The 14,537-nt window shown below is 54.1% G+C and overlaps 3 protein-coding genes across 5 annotated transcripts in view; 1 reads left to right on the top strand and 2 right to left on the bottom strand.

Moving 5' to 3' along the window:
* The first annotated feature begins 1,488 nt into the window (after positions 1-1,488).
* On the top strand, positions 1,489-5,145 carry ALKBH7 (alkB homolog 7, RNA demethylase). Its single transcript, XM_024745894.1, has 4 exons — positions 1,489-1,726; positions 4,352-4,525; positions 4,613-4,737; positions 4,916-5,145. Exons 1-4 carry the CDS (start codon positions 1,523-1,525, stop codon positions 5,076-5,078), a joined length of 666 nt encoding a protein of 221 aa, XP_024601662.1. The 5' UTR covers positions 1,489-1,522; the 3' UTR covers positions 5,079-5,145.
* A 179-nt stretch (positions 5,146-5,324) lies between these two features.
* On the bottom strand, positions 5,325-6,093 carry PSPN (persephin). Its single transcript, XM_024745983.1, has 2 exons — positions 5,790-6,093; positions 5,325-5,705 (listed from the first exon to the last, which is right to left on the bottom strand). The coding sequence occupies exons 1-2, from the start codon at positions 5,941-5,943 to the stop codon at positions 5,398-5,400; spliced, it is 462 nt and encodes a 153-aa protein (XP_024601751.1). The 5' UTR covers positions 5,944-6,093; the 3' UTR covers positions 5,325-5,397.
* Positions 6,094-8,585: 2,492 nt separating this feature from the next.
* Positions 8,586-14,537, bottom strand: part of GTF2F1 (general transcription factor IIF subunit 1) — a 10,558-nt gene continuing 4,606 nt past the window's right edge. For 2 of the 3 annotated variants that reach the window (XM_024745975.1, XM_024745974.1), the window contains 7 exons: positions 10,605-10,789; positions 9,892-10,045; positions 9,618-9,799; positions 9,443-9,516; positions 9,232-9,370; positions 8,932-9,049; positions 8,586-8,825 (listed from right to left, as the gene is read on the bottom strand). In XM_024745975.1, the coding sequence (XP_024601743.1) occupies positions 8,621-8,825; positions 8,932-9,049; positions 9,232-9,370; positions 9,443-9,516; positions 9,618-9,799; positions 9,892-10,045; positions 10,605-10,789 (1,057 nt within the window). In that variant the 3' untranslated portion in view covers positions 8,586-8,620. The remainder of the gene's footprint in view (positions 8,826-8,931; positions 9,050-9,231; positions 9,371-9,442; positions 9,517-9,617; positions 9,800-9,891; positions 10,046-10,604; positions 10,790-14,537) is intronic. The other variant, XM_024745976.1, reaches the window with a different exon arrangement.

Here is a 14,537-nt window from a genome sequence, read left to right as displayed (position 1 = left end):
TTCATCGGATACATTTAGCTGAACTTTTCATTGTGCACACCTTATAATGTATACAGAAGTTGAGAAGTTAGGATAATGAGGTCTCACGTACCCATCACACCAACTCAAGAATTACCAATTCACGGCCAATTGTGATTCGTCCCTCCCCCCCCACCCCCCATGGCACTGTATTACTTTGAAGAAAATCCCAGCTTTTCATTTCATCTGTAAATATTTCGGTATGTATTTCTAAAAGGATAAGGAATCTTTATGTCTCAAAAAACTAAAAATAGAACTACCACATGACCCAGCAATTCCACTCCTGGGTATATATGCCCAAAAAACAAAAACTCCAATTAGAAAAGGTACATGCACCCCAATGTTCATAGCGTTATTTACAATAGCCAAGATATGGAAGCAACCAGAGTGTCCATCAACAGAGGAATGGATAAAGAAGATGTGGTGTATATATACACGGTGGAATACTACTCAGCCATGAAAAAGAACGAGGTTTTGCCATTTGCAGCACCATGGATGGACTTGGAGGGTATTAAGCGAAGTGAATTAAGTCAGACAGAAAGACAAATTCTGTATGGTATCACTAATATGTGGAATCTAAAGAAGTACAACAAAATAGTCAATTGTGAAAGACAATTTTTCCAAGGACATTGGGGGTGGGGGGATGGTTCAGGTGGTAACGCGAGCGATGGGGAGCAATGGGGAGCAGCAGATGAAGCTTCGCTTGCTTGCCTGCCACTCACCTCCTGCTGTGCAGCCCGGTTCCAAAAAGGCCAGTCCGCAGCCCAGGGGTTGAGGACCCCTGATACAGAGAACAAACTAGTGGTTACCAGTGGGAAGAGGGAAGGGGAGAGGGGCAATATAGGCGTAGGGGATTAAAAAAAGGGTTATTATGGGATTATATGAAATTGTGTGTGTGAAACTTTTGAAAATTATAAAGCACTACAGAATATAAAGAATCTTTCATTCAAAAAAAATAGTTAATGAAAAATAAATAGCGGGGGACTTCCCTGGTGGCACAGTGGTTAAGAATCCACCTGCCAATGCAGGGGACACGGGTTCAAGCCCTGGTCCGGGAAGATCCCACATGCCGCGGAGCAAAGAAGCCCATGCGCCACACCTACTGAGCTGCACTCTAGAGCCTGTGAGCCACAACTACGGAAGCCTGCGCCCCTAGAGCCCGTGCTCTGCAACAAGAGAAGCCACCGCAATGAGAAGCCTGCGCACCACACAAAGAGTAGACCCTCCCCACCCCGCCCCGCCCTCTGGAAGACGGACTTTAGGCACAGCCATTAGTCTGAGTCACTGCGGTCGATGGCGCCCAATACCGCGGGAGAGGAGGCGGATTCTGGGGAGAGCCAATAGCTCGAGAGGGCAAGCCGAGTAACAACCAGTAGCCTTGAGCGAGAGGCGGGACTCTGAGAAACGCCAATCGCTGGAGGGACTCGGCGTAACCACAGCCAATGGCTCTGGGGCGGGGGCGTGCTCCGGACCCCGGCAGCTTCCACGACCCGGCTCCGGGGCAATGGCCGGGAGTGGGCGGCTAGCGCTGTGGAGTGTGGCCGGGCAGGGCTGGGTGCGGGGCTCGGGGCCGGCCGTGCTAAGCCGCCTACGGGACGCGGCCGTGGTACGGCCCGGCTTCCTGAGCGCGGCCGAGGAGGAGATACTGAGCGGCGAGCTGGAACCGCAGCTGCGCCGCCGTCGATACGAGTACGATCACTGGGACGCGGTGAGGCTGCTGGCGCTGGGGGCGGAGCCACAGTTAGAGAAAGCCCACGCACAGCAACGAAGACCCAACGCAGCCAAAAACAAATTTAAAAAATTAAAAAAATAAAAATAAATAGGGGGGGCTTCCCTGGTGGCTCAGTGGTTAAGAATCCGTCTGCCAATGCAGGGGACACGGGTTCGAGCCCTGGTCCGGGAAGATCCCACATGCCACGGAGCAACTAAGCCCGTGCGCCACAACTACAGAGCCTGCGCTCTAGAGCCCGCGAGCCACAACTACTGAGCCCGTGTGCCACAACTACTGAAGCCCATGTGCCTAGAGCCCATGCTCCGCAACAAGAGAAGCCACTGCAATGAGAAGCCAGCGCACCGCAACCAAGAGTAACCCTTGCTCGCTGAAATTAGAGAAAGCCCGCGTGCAGCAACGAAGACCCAACGCATGCAGCAACGAAGACCCAACGCAGCCAATAAATAAATAAATAAATAGGGGGACTTCCCTGGTGGCGCAGTGGTTAAGAATCTGCCTGACAATGCCGGGGACAGGGGTTTTCGAGCCCTGGTCCGGGAAGATCCCACATGCCGCGGAGCAACTCAGCCTGTGCTCCACAACTACTGAGCCTGCGCTCTAGAGCCCATGAGCCACAACTACTGAGCCCACATGCCACAAGTACTGAAGCCCAAGTGCCTAGAGCCCGTGCTCCGCAATAAGAGAAGCCACCACAATGAGAAGCCTGTGCACCGCAATGAAGGGTAGCTCCCGCTCGCCAAAACTGGAGAAAGCCGGCCCCAAAAACGAAGACCCAACGCAGCTAAAACTAAATAAATAAATAAGTAAACAGGGACTTCCCTGGTGGTCCCGTGGTTAAGAATCCACGCTTCCACTGCAGGGGGTACAGGTTCAACCCCTGGTCAGGGAACCAAGATCCTACATGCCAAGCAGTGTCGCAAAAAAAAAAAAACCTGTAAAAATTTAAAAAATAAATAGACAAAAGGATAAGGAATCTTTAAAAAGACAACCACAATATCATTTTCAAACTTTAAAAAAATAACAACACTTACCATGGTCGAATATTCAACCCATGTCAAAATTTCCCTGGTTGTCGCGATTTCTTTTTTTTAGTTTGTTCCAATCAGGATCCCAATAAGGTGCAGGCATTGCCGCTGGTTGATAAACCTTTAAGTGTCTTATTACTGCAGGTTTCCCCTTAATCTCTCAATCTCTCCCTCTTTTTCTTCTCTTTCCTTGAAATTCACCTGTTGGAGAAACATCGTTGTTTGTCTTGTGGACTTTCCCTCTGTCTGAATTTTGATGATGCGATTCTGTCCTTGGTATTTCCGGTAACCTGGTGTATGAATCTAGACAAATCTGATCGGATTCACATTCCGCTTTTTGGCAAATGACCTCTCAGGTGAGGGTGCCTTCTAGCAGGAGGCACATTAAATCCAGTTGTCCCTCTTTCATGACGTTAGAAGGGAATGAGTCCTTGTCTAGAACCACCAATATTCCAATAAGGGCTGCAAAATGGTGACATGACAATTCTACCATTAAAGGAAGAGGATCTTTTGTTTATGTCCTGTTTTTAAGCTGGGAGCCAGCCTGTTTGTATGGGGGTGGGAATGACCCAGTAAAGAGAGGGGGAACGGGAGGCGCCTCGCTTTGACCTTTGACTGAATCCCCTAACTCCACAAACCTGGCCCCAGCCCATAATCACAGGCTTGACGTCACTCCCTTGACCCCTAGATCTCAGCCTAGCTGTACTCTGCCCTTAACCTCTAGCCTTGGCCCAATCCTTCTATGACCCCTGACCTCTGACCCCCGGCCCTGGCAATGGTGGGCGGGGCTACATCTGGGGGCGGGACCTGGGAATGGGGGCAGTGTCTTGAAGCTGAGGGGCCTTGCGGGCAGGGAGAGCGCTTTGGACATGAGGGCAGGGTCATAACTGGAGGCAGAACCTGGAACTGAGGGGTGTTTGGGGAACAGGACCAAAGTTAGGGGGGGAAACGGTGTGGAGGGAGTGAGGGAGGGTAACGTGTTGGGGGTGGACCTGGTGTTGGGTGGGATCATGTTGTGAATATTGAAGCTGGGTCAGCATTAGGGACGGCATCTGGGACTGAATTGGAGCCTGATGGTGGGTAGAAAGGACTGAGGCCAGGGGTTCGATCCCTGGTCCAGGAAGATCCCACACACCACGGAGCAACTAAGCCCATGTGCCACAACTCCTGAGCCCAGACGCCACAGCTACTGAAGCCCGTGCTCCGCAACAAGAGAAGCCACCGCAATGAGAAGCCCACACGCCGCAACGAAGAGTAGCCCCCGCTCACCGCAACTAGAGAAAGCCTGCGCGCAGCAACGGAGACCCAACACAGCCAAAAATAAATAATTTTTTTTAAAAAAGGACTAAGGCCAGACCCAGATGGGTCAGGGTTGGGGTCTGAGACCCAGCATCATGGGGTAGATTGGACCAAGGTTGTGAGTTGAGGGTGGGGTCAAGGGTCATGCTGGAAAAACCAGGCCTTTGCTTTGCACTTCCACCACCCTCTCCCCCAACCCACCCCAGCCCCACAATGTGCCTTAGTTTCCCTTTTCCCCCGTGGGAGCTTCCAGGCTTGACCTGAGCTCTCTGGGCAGGCCATCCACGGCTTCCGAGAGACAGAGAAGTCGCGCTGGTCAGAGGCAAGCCGGTCCATCCTGCAGCGTGTGCAGGCAGCCGCCTTTGGCCCCGGCCAGACCCTGCTCTCCTCGGTGCACGTGCTGGACCTGGAACCTCGGGGGTACATCAAGCCACACGTGGACAGCATCAAGGTGTGCAGAGGCCAGTGCCTTGGAGTTCCCGGCTGGGGGTGAGCCGGCCAGGCCAAAGCCCACCTGCCAGTGTGTCCCCTCTTCCAGTTCTGTGGATCCACGATTGCTGGCCTGTCCCTGCTGTCTCCCAGCGTCATGCGGCTGGTGCACACCCAGGAGCCAGGGGAGTGGCTGGAACTCTTGCTGGAGCCGGGCTCCCTCTACATCCTTAGGTACTGGCAGCCAGGGAGCCCCCACCCCACCAGTAACTCCTGAGATGCCCACCCAGCACTTTGAGCACCTTCTCTCATTCAGCCCTGACGGCAGACTCTACCCCCCACCGCAGGCGCTCTGCCTTGAACAGGGGCTGCCCTCACCCCACCCGGCCACAGCCTCTATTTTCTCTTGCAGGGGTTCGGCCCGTTATGACTTCTCTCACGAGATCCTTCGGGATGAAGAGTCCTTTTTTGGGGAGCATCGGGTTCCCCGGGGCCGACGCATCTCTGTGATCTGCCGCTCCCTCCCTGAGGGGATGGGGCCTGGGGAGCCCGGGCAGCTGCCCCCACCCTGCTGACCCCGGGGCCCTCCCCCACAGCTGCTCAAAGACACCGTGTTTGTGAATAAAGTTGGAGAGTGGACAAGCTGGCCTTCCTGGCACCGGCTGTTTTGGGGGGCTGGAATCTGCAGGGGAAGCCTGGGACCCCACCTGCTCACCCATCGGGAGCATCCCCGGCAGGACACACACTCACGAGGCTGGAGGAGCAGTTTCCTTTATTGCGCCCCTTGCTGGCGGCCCAAACCACCTCCCCTTCTCTTCGCCTCGGCATCCAAGCCTCCAATAAGTAAGTCAGCTGAGCTCCTCCAGCGGCTGCAGGGCCCCAGGCCGGGCATTCTCAGCCGCCGCAGCCACAGGCTGCCGCCGAGAGCTGGGGCAGCCGCTGCCAGCGGTGGCGGTCGTCGAGGAAGGCCACATCGGCGTAGCGGGTGGGGCGGCAGCAGGGCCCACCGTGGGCTCGGCCCTGGCCCCGCAGCCGGGCCAGCGTCAGGCCGTGCTGGGTGCGGGCGCCGCGGGGACAACTGCCGGCACAGTAGCGGAAGATGACCGTCTCCTCCGACGTGTAGCCCAAGCCCAGCTCGGCCACGGGCAAGGGTAGGCTCCACAGCTGGCACGGGCCGGCCAGGGCTCGGCGCGGGCGGGTGCCTGCGGGGACAGGGGGCAGCTGACAGCGGGCAGGGTCTGGGCGGGAAGGAGTCGGGGAGCGCACGGCGTTCTGGGGGTCCTTACCCAGCTGCGGCCTCCGGGTCCCTCTGTCCACCACTGGCTCAGACAAGAGCTCCTCCTCTGCCACCGAAGCCCCCCAGGCCCCAGGGCCCCCGCGGAGGTCCAAGTGCAGGGTCAGGAGCAGCAGAGAGCCTAGCAGGACTCGTCCTGTGGCCATGGTGACGGGCAGGTCCTGAGGGTGGAGATGCCCTGCGTCCTCAATTTATCCCCCGGCCTGAGCTGCGGAGATAACCTCTTCACTGCCGGCTGCTGCCGTGTCACAAAAGCCTCCGCGTCCCACACCTGGGGCCCAGGCAGTCCCTTTCCTCCTGCCCCACACCACACATCCTTCTAAGAGTTAAGGGCGCACACCCCCCGCATACCCCATCCAGACATTCCACAGACCTATTTCCGACACCCCCTCCGCCCCCTGATTTACGAGTGTCGTGGCGGCAGCCAGGGCCGAGCCCAGGGCGGGCAACCAGGGTCCCCACCCGACCTGCCGTCTGGAGGGAGAGGTGGGGGGCCCCGTGGGTCCCCCACTGGGGGCTCTCCCCACTTGGGCAGGGTGCTGGGGCTCAGTAGCCCCTGTGTCATGCACCAGGTAGAGCAGATGTGGGTAGGGGGAAGAGGTGGGTTGGCAGGTGGGTGAGCTGACGGGGAATCCATCATGGCTCCTGCCTGGAGGATTAAGACATCATGCCCCTGTCTCCGGGCCTGGCAGAGCCAGCATCAAAACAGGAAAGGGGAGAGGCCCGGGGACAGCCAAGAGCTGGGACACCAGGGGCAGGAAGCTCACCCCGCAGGGACTCCTGTCTCTAGAAGGCCAACCTGAGCCCCCTGGGACCTCAGTCCTGCCCTAGGGTCAGAGGGCATCAGAGCAGAGGGGCGCTTAAGCCCCACCCTGGTCCCGGTGACCTCCCTGCCCTTCCCATCACCCCAGGGAAGTGAGCCTCCATCCCCAGCCGTGAAAGGGGGCTAAACCAGAGTCCCTCCCACATGGGGAGGACAGACAGAAGACGCATTTAGTGTGTAACGTGGTGCCTGGCACTGTGCAGTTGTGAGAGCTTCTGAGGCAAGGGAAATACGAACAGCTTGTGGAGGTTTGACGAGGTGCTCGATCTCACGCAGGTGAGACTGGGTTAAAACTCGGATGAGACTGTGCACCCAAGATTGGCAGACATCAAAGTCTGCTTACACCCGGCTGGGTGTGTGTGTGTGTGTGTGTGTGTGTGTGTGTGTGTGTGTGTGTGTGAGAGAGACACGGGCACGCCTGTTGGTGGCACTGTAAATCGGTAGCCGCTGAGCATTTGCTACAGAAAGTGCAAATCACATCCCTCTGATCCAGGACACCTGCTCAGGAACTCATCCTCCTCAGGTGAGGCAAGATGCAAGCTCAGGGTTATTCGCTGCCTTTTGTATCAGCAAGAGACTGGAGAGGACCTCAGCTCCACCCACAGGGGACCGCCTCAGTGATTTTGGTGTGGTTGTTCTTGCGCTGTTTATGGAGACTACTTTCAGATGGGGGGTGGGAATGTCACTTATCCAAAGTCACCCAGAATTAAGAAACACCGGTGGGATTTGGACCCAAGTCAAGCTGAATGCAAGACCCCTGCTCTGAACCCCCGGGGCACATGGCCCGGCCTGGTGGGGAGGCCTTACACCTCGGTCCACGTGGCAGGCAGAGCAGGGGTGAAATTGCCAGGGCAAGGGGCCATTGCTTCTCTCCCAAAAGGCCTGGCGGAAGGATGGGGAGGGAGGGTGGAATGACCTGGGACATTCCTAGGAATTAACCTGGCGTCTCAGGCATTCCCGCTCGGCAGCCAAGGGCCCGTGGAACTGGATGGGAAAGTTTTCCACCCGCAGCCTCCAGCTTGGGCAAGACGGAAGGCCGGCATCCTGCCCCCAGCTGGATCACTCCAACGGGGGTTCAAAAGTACTCCTGCTGCCAAATTCCGTTTCCAGCAACGTGACTGTCCACGAACTCAAAAAGCCCTCCTGCTACAGCACTCCTAGCAATGCTAGATAAAATAAACGCCTAACCAACTTGTAAGAATCTAAGGGAAGCCCCAGAAACATCACTGGGAAGTTGAAAAATAGGGGCCAGATGCCAAGATCAGCAAGAAGGGGGTATGGGATTTTGTGGCCATGTAGGGACAGAGCCACAAGCTGAGAACCACACCTAAAATGGGCTCAGGACAGGACTTCTGGGGCACCTGCTGGGAGCGTATGCAAAAACCATCTGGAAGGACTTGCCTGCAAAGCAGACCATGCGGGAGTCTCACAGATAGAGGCCCGAGCTGGCCATGAGTCCGCCATCCCAGATCCCAAAACACGAGAACAGATCATGAAAAGGAGTCAGGATACAGCAGGATGCCCGTGAGCTTCAGGTCCTAGGTGAGTGTGATGGAGACTGTAAGTCAAGGATGCTTAAAACTAAAAATGCGAAAGAAGGGATCAAAAACAGAAGGGGCCAGACACTCAAAACAGACCTGCTGATCTGAGAAAGAAACAAAGATAACTTGGAGAATTGGAAAACAGACATGGAAACTAAGTACTGAATGGGTTTAGGTGGTGGATAAGCCACAGCTGAAGAGAACTGGTCAAATGGAAGACCTGAAAGATGTCACCCAGCAGAAGCCCAGTGGAGGAGGTTGAGGGGTAAGGAGAGGATTAAGTTCTAGAGGTTTCAGAAGCAGGGGACTGGAGACTGAGAGAAGTAAACTGTGGAGAAAACACTGGGGTCCTCAGACGCAGAGGGTGGGGTGACAGACGGGCAGTGGGAGGAGGTGGTGAGTGTGGGAATCAAGAGCCCGAGGATTCTAGAAAACAGAGCATGTTTATTGGGGGGAGCCTCACTCCTTGAGGGAGAAGTGCATCTTGTCGTTGATCATCTTGTGCTCGGGGTTCAGGCGCTTGAGGATCTGGGCCAGCACGTTCACCGTCTGCTCACTGCTCAGCCCCGTCTTCTTGGTCTGGAACTTTTTCAGCAGGTCCTTGGTGGTCATGGGCTTCCGTGTCAGGTAGCGGCGCACGGCATCCTCGGTCACCTGCACGTCGCTGGAAGTGGGCAGGTGGGTGTCAGCAGGCGGCCCTCCGTCCCCAAGGCCCCCTCCGAGGCCCCCCCCAAGCCCCCTCCCTGCTCCTGCCATCCTCGCCAACTTACCCGCTGCTGGGAGTGGACTTCCCGGACTGGGGCTGAGGGGTGGACTTCCCCGACAGGCTCTGGGGCCCGGTGTCCAGCCGCAGCCGCTTGGCCGCCGGCGTCTCGCTGGTCCGCTTCCCTGTGGGAGCAGAGGCGGGGCTGAGCCAGGGCGGGGAGGCTGGACCCCTGGGGGAACCCCGGGCCAGCGGTGCCAGGATTACATGTGCAAGGGGTTCAGGGGCAGGCAGACAGGATGCTGAAAGGGAGGGCAAGTACGGGGTCAAGAGGTTGAGGTGGGCAGGGTGGGATGGGGCGACTCACCCTGCTCCAGCTTGTTGGCGGCTGCCCTCAGGGTGGAGGAAGTGCTGCCCGTCTCCGTGCTGGGTGTGCCGGGCCGGCTGTTGCCCCGGGAGCTGCCGCCCGACTGCTTCCGCTCCCTCTTGGGGGGCGTCTTCTTCTTCTGGGACACCGGAGTTGGGGATGTGAGTCTGGAGAGGGACACGCCGTCCCCCCGCCCCGGGCTGGGCCTTACCGCCATGAAGAGCGCCGAGGAGGCCTCGCTGTCGATGTCGCTCTCCTCCGAGCTGTCCGACTCCTCGCTGCTGTCTGCGTGGGGCCAGAGGAGGGGCGTCAGGAGCGGAGGCCCCGCCCCCCCAGCCCCATCCCAGATCAGGGGCCTGGGCCACGGCCGGGGGAGGCGCACCCACCTTTCTTCCGCTTCTTGTCCTGCGGCGTGGGCGCCTTCTTCTCCTCCTCGTCCTCCTTGTCCTCCTCGGGCGGCTTCTCCTCCTCGCTCTCCTCGCTGCTCTCGCTCTGCTCGTCCACGCCCTTAGGGCCCTCCTCCTGCTGGGTGACCTTGGGCTTGCCCTCCAGCTCGTCCTGGGAGCTGCTGCAAGGCGAGCAGACGAGAGCGGGCAGAGGGTGAGGGAGTGCGTGTGCAGGCCGGCCCAGGGTCTCACACCCGCCTCCTGCCTGCCTCACCTGGAGCCGTCGGACATGTAGTCCACCTCCTGGCCCTCGAAGTCCCCGTCGTCACTGTCCTCAAAGGCCTCGTCGTCTGACCCCTTCTTCTTCTTCTTCTTCCTGCCCCCCTTGCTGGGTGGTGCCTTCTTCTTGGCTTTGAGGGCTCGGCCGCCTGGGGAAGGGGAGACAAGGGGAGGGGCTCGCATGGGCACACTTCACGCTCTGTGAATCCGATGACACCTGGTGTCTGGGGCCTTTGCCTCCTGGGGAGAGGCACCAGGACCGGCCCCAATTCCTCTAAGAGGCAAAGAGCTGGCCCAGGGGCGCACCTCTCACCCACAGGCCAACCCGACTCCACACCCCCACCACCCCCTTCTCTCTCACACGCAGGGCCACCATCCCTGCCCTGTATCACCTGGGCAGCCAGAGACCATGCCTTGGCCCAGAGCCCACTGGCATGACTCAAACTGGCCAGTCCTAAGCTGTTTCCTTGGAGACCCCAGTTGAGGCTGTGGCCGAGGCCTTCCTATGGCTCCCTGCTGCCTCCTACCAACCCTGGCGCTTCCCCAAGCGGACAAGCTCCCGGGCCCAGGGGCCCATGAGTAACCAAGTTTTCCTTTCAGGGGCATTAACCTCTCAGTCATCACACAGCCACCTTGATAAATTATGACCGGGCACTAATCAGGCAGCTGTGCCGACCACCCCAGCCACGGAAGCTCTGCCAGCCTCACCCTCCTCGCCACTGGCCTCGCTGTCGTCAGAGGACATCTCCAGGTCATCCTCCAGGTCGTGGATGCGCAGCTCACTGGCCTTCTTGCGCCCACGCTTCTCCTTCTCCTCGTCCTCCTCGTCCTGGTCCTGGTCCTTGAGCCGCCGCTGCTGCATGATGCTGAAGTGGTTCAGGACTTTGTTTCTCCTGTGGGTGGGGGGCACAGCAGGGGCTGACAAGGGGCCTGGCTCCAGAGCCCGCCTCCAGGAGCTGGGCCTTGTCCCGGGTGCCACCCTGCACTTCCACCGGGCATTCCCCAGAGGGGAACCACAGACACATGTAGGTGAGAAGAGGGACAAGCTGACCCCGCACATGGGGACGCACATGTGTGGCAGCAACAGCCTGAGATCACACAGGGAGAGCTGGCCCTCCTTCAGTTCCCGCTCTACCCAGAGTCCCTCAGGAGAAGGCCTCACGCGATGCTGATGCCCCAGCACCTCGCTTGGGCTCAAGGCCTCTCTCGGGCAACAGAATCAGGCCATATGATACAGTCACATCCGTCACTTTTGTTGTAGTTCATGGGTGCCTTCTTTTTAATGGCAGGGGGTACTGGTGTTTCCATTTAGAGTGGTGATGAAAGTTTTTAAAAATGTGATTGCATTTAAAGACAGTCTTAGGGGACTTCCCTGATGGTGCAGTGGTTAAGAATCTGCCTGCCAATGCTGGGGACATGGGTTTGAGCCCTGGTCCGGGAAGATCCCACATGCCACGGAGCAACTAAGCCCGTGTGCCACAACTACTGAGCCTGTGCTCTAGAGCCCACAAGCCACAACTACTGAGCCCGTGTGCCATAACTACTGAAGCCGTGTGCCTACAGCCCGTGCTCTGCAACAAGAGAAGCCAATGCAGTGAGAAGCCTGTGCACTGCAACGAAGAGCAGCCCCCGCTTGCCACAACTACAGAAAGCCTGTGTGCAGCAACGAAGACCCAACACAGCCAAAAATAAATAAATTTATAAAAAATTTTAAAAATAATAAAAATAAAGAGAGTCTTAGGATTGTATATAACAACAGGAGCAGAATTCATGGGTAGTATATAAAAAAGAATGAAGCTGTATTCAACATGGTACTGGAATTCCTAGCCACAACCATCAGATAAGAAAAAATAAATACAAGGAATCCGAATTGGAATGGAAGAAGTAAAACTGTCTGCAGATGACATGATACTATATACAGAAAATCCTAAACACACCACCAAAAAAACAATTAGAACTGATAAATGATACTGCAGGATATAAAACTAATATATACAAATCTGTTGTGTTTCTACACACTAACAACAAACTATCAGAAAGAGAAATTAAGAAAACAATCCCATTTACAATCACATCCAAAAGAATAAAATACCTAGGTATAAATCTAACCGAGGAGGTGAAAGACTTGTACTCAGAAAACTATAAGAAAGAAATTGAAGATGACACGAACAAATGGAAAAATACACCATGCTCATGGACTGGGAGAATGAATATTGTTAAAGCGACCATTCTACGCAAGGCAATCTAGAGAGTCAATGCAATCCCTATCAAAACACCAATGGCATTTTTCACAGAACCAAAAAAAAAATTCTGAAATTTCTATGAAAAGACAAAAGACCCCAAGTAGCCAAAACAACTTTGAGAAAGAACAACAAAGCTGGAGGTATCATGCTCCCTGCTCTCAAACTATACTACAAACCTACAGTCATCAAAACAGTATGGTACTGGCACAAAAACACATAGACCGATGGAACAGAATAGACAGTCTAGGAATGAACGCACATTATATAGTCAATAAATCTATGACAAAGGAGGCAAGAATATATAATGAAAAGAAGACAGCTCTTCAATAAACGGTGTTGAGAAAATGGGACTATTCTCTCACACCACACACAAAAATAAACTCAAAATGGATTAAAGACTTAAATGTAAGACCTGAAAGCATAAAAATTCTAGAAGAAAACTCTTTGACATTGGTCTTAGCAATATTTTTTTGGATATGTCTCCCCAGACAAGGGAAACAAGAGCAAAAATAAATAGAGCAACACCAAACTAAAAAGCTTTTGCACAATGAAGGAAACCATCAACAAACCAAAAAGGTTGCCCACTGAATGGGAGAAGGTATTTGCAAATGATATATCTGATAAGGGGTTAATATCCAAAGTACAAAGAACTCATACAACTCAACATGAAAAAAGCAAACAACCTGATTAAAAAATGGGCAGAAGGGCTTCCCTGGTGGCGCAGCGGTTGAGAGTCCGCCTGCCGATGCAGGGGACACGGGTTCGTGCCCTGGTCTGGGAAGATCCCACATGCCACAGAGCGGCTGGGCCCGTGAGTCATGGCCACTGAGCCTGCGCGTCTGGAGCCTGTGCTCCGCAATGGGAGAGGCCACAACAGTGAGAGGCCCGCATACTGAGAAAAAAAAAAAAAAAATGGGCAGAAGACCTGAATAGACATTTTTCCAAAAAAGACATACAGATGCCAACAAACACATGAAGAGATGCTCAACATCACAAATGATCAGGGAAATGCAAATCCAAACTGTAATAAGAGGGCTTCCCTGGTGGCACAGTGGTTGGGAGTCCACCTGCCGATGCAGGGTATGCGGGTTCGTGTCCCGGTCCGGGAGGATCCCGCATGTCGCGGAGCGGCTGGGCCCATGGGCCATGGCCGCTGAGCCTGCGCGTCCGGAGCCTGTGCTCTGCGGTGGGAGAGGCCACAGCAGTGAGAGGCCCGCGTACCGCAAAAAAAAAAAAAAAAAAAATGTAATAAGATATCACCTCACACCAGTCAGAATGGTTATTTTCAAAAGACAACAAATAACAAGGGTTGGTGAGGGTGTGGAGAAAAGGGAACCCTCGTGCACTGTTGGTGGGAATGTAAATTGGTGCAACCACTGTGGAAAACAGTATGGAGATTAAATTAAAACTACCGTACAATCCAAAATTCCACTTCTGGGTGTCTTTCCGAAGAAAAGAAAAACACTAACTCAAAAAGATATATGCACCCCTATGTTCATTACTGCACTATTTACAATAGCCAAGATGTGGAAGATAAATACTGTACTATATGTGGAATTAAAAAAAAAAGAACGAACATAACAAAACAGAAACAGAGTCATAGATACAGGGAACAAACAGGTGGTCGCCAGAGGGAAGAGGAGTGAGGGGATGAGTGAAATAGGTGAGGGAGATTAAGAGGTACAAACTTTCAGTTGCAAAATAAATGTCACGGGGATAAAATGTACAGGATAGGAACAGAGTCAACGATGACACAGTATCTTTATATGGTGATGATGCAACTCGACTCATCGTGGTGATCATTTTGAAATGTATAGAAATATCGAATCAATAGGTTGTACACTAGGAACATAGTGATGTAGGTCAATGATAATTCAACCAGCAAACTCACAGAGAAAGGAATCACATTTGTGGTTACCAGAAGTGGCAAGAGGGGGAACTGGATGAAGGTGGTTAAAAGGTACAAACTTCCAGTTATAAGATAAATAAGTACGAGCGATGTATAGTGTATGACATGATTATGATTAATTACCACTGCTGTACGTTATATATGAAAGTTTTGAGAGTAAACCCTAAGAGATCGCATCACGAGGAAAGAATTTTTTTTTCTTTCTCTGTTATTTTATACCTATATGAGATGATGGGTGTTCACTAAAAGTTATTGTGGTAAACATTTCATGGTGTATGTAAGTCAAATCATTATGCTGTACACCTAGAACTTAGGGCTGGATGTCAATTACACCTCCATTAAACTGGAAGGAAAAAAAAAACAGGAATGAAGCTCCATTACACAAGAACGTAAATGTACTTACCACCACTGAATGGTACACTTAAAAATGGTTAAGGGGGCTTCCCTGGTGGCGCAGTGGTTGAGAGTCCGCCTGCCGATGCAGGGGAC

The sequence above is a fragment of the Neophocaena asiaeorientalis genome, unplaced genomic scaffold, assembly GCF_003031525.2.
Source record: "Neophocaena asiaeorientalis asiaeorientalis breed wild unplaced genomic scaffold, Neophocaena_asiaeorientalis_V1.1 scaffold357, whole genome shotgun sequence".
NCBI lineage: Eukaryota > Metazoa > Chordata > Mammalia > Artiodactyla > Phocoenidae > Neophocaena > Neophocaena asiaeorientalis.
Note: the sequence above shows the minus strand (reverse complement) of the source record. Positions and strands in the feature narration are given on the sequence as shown.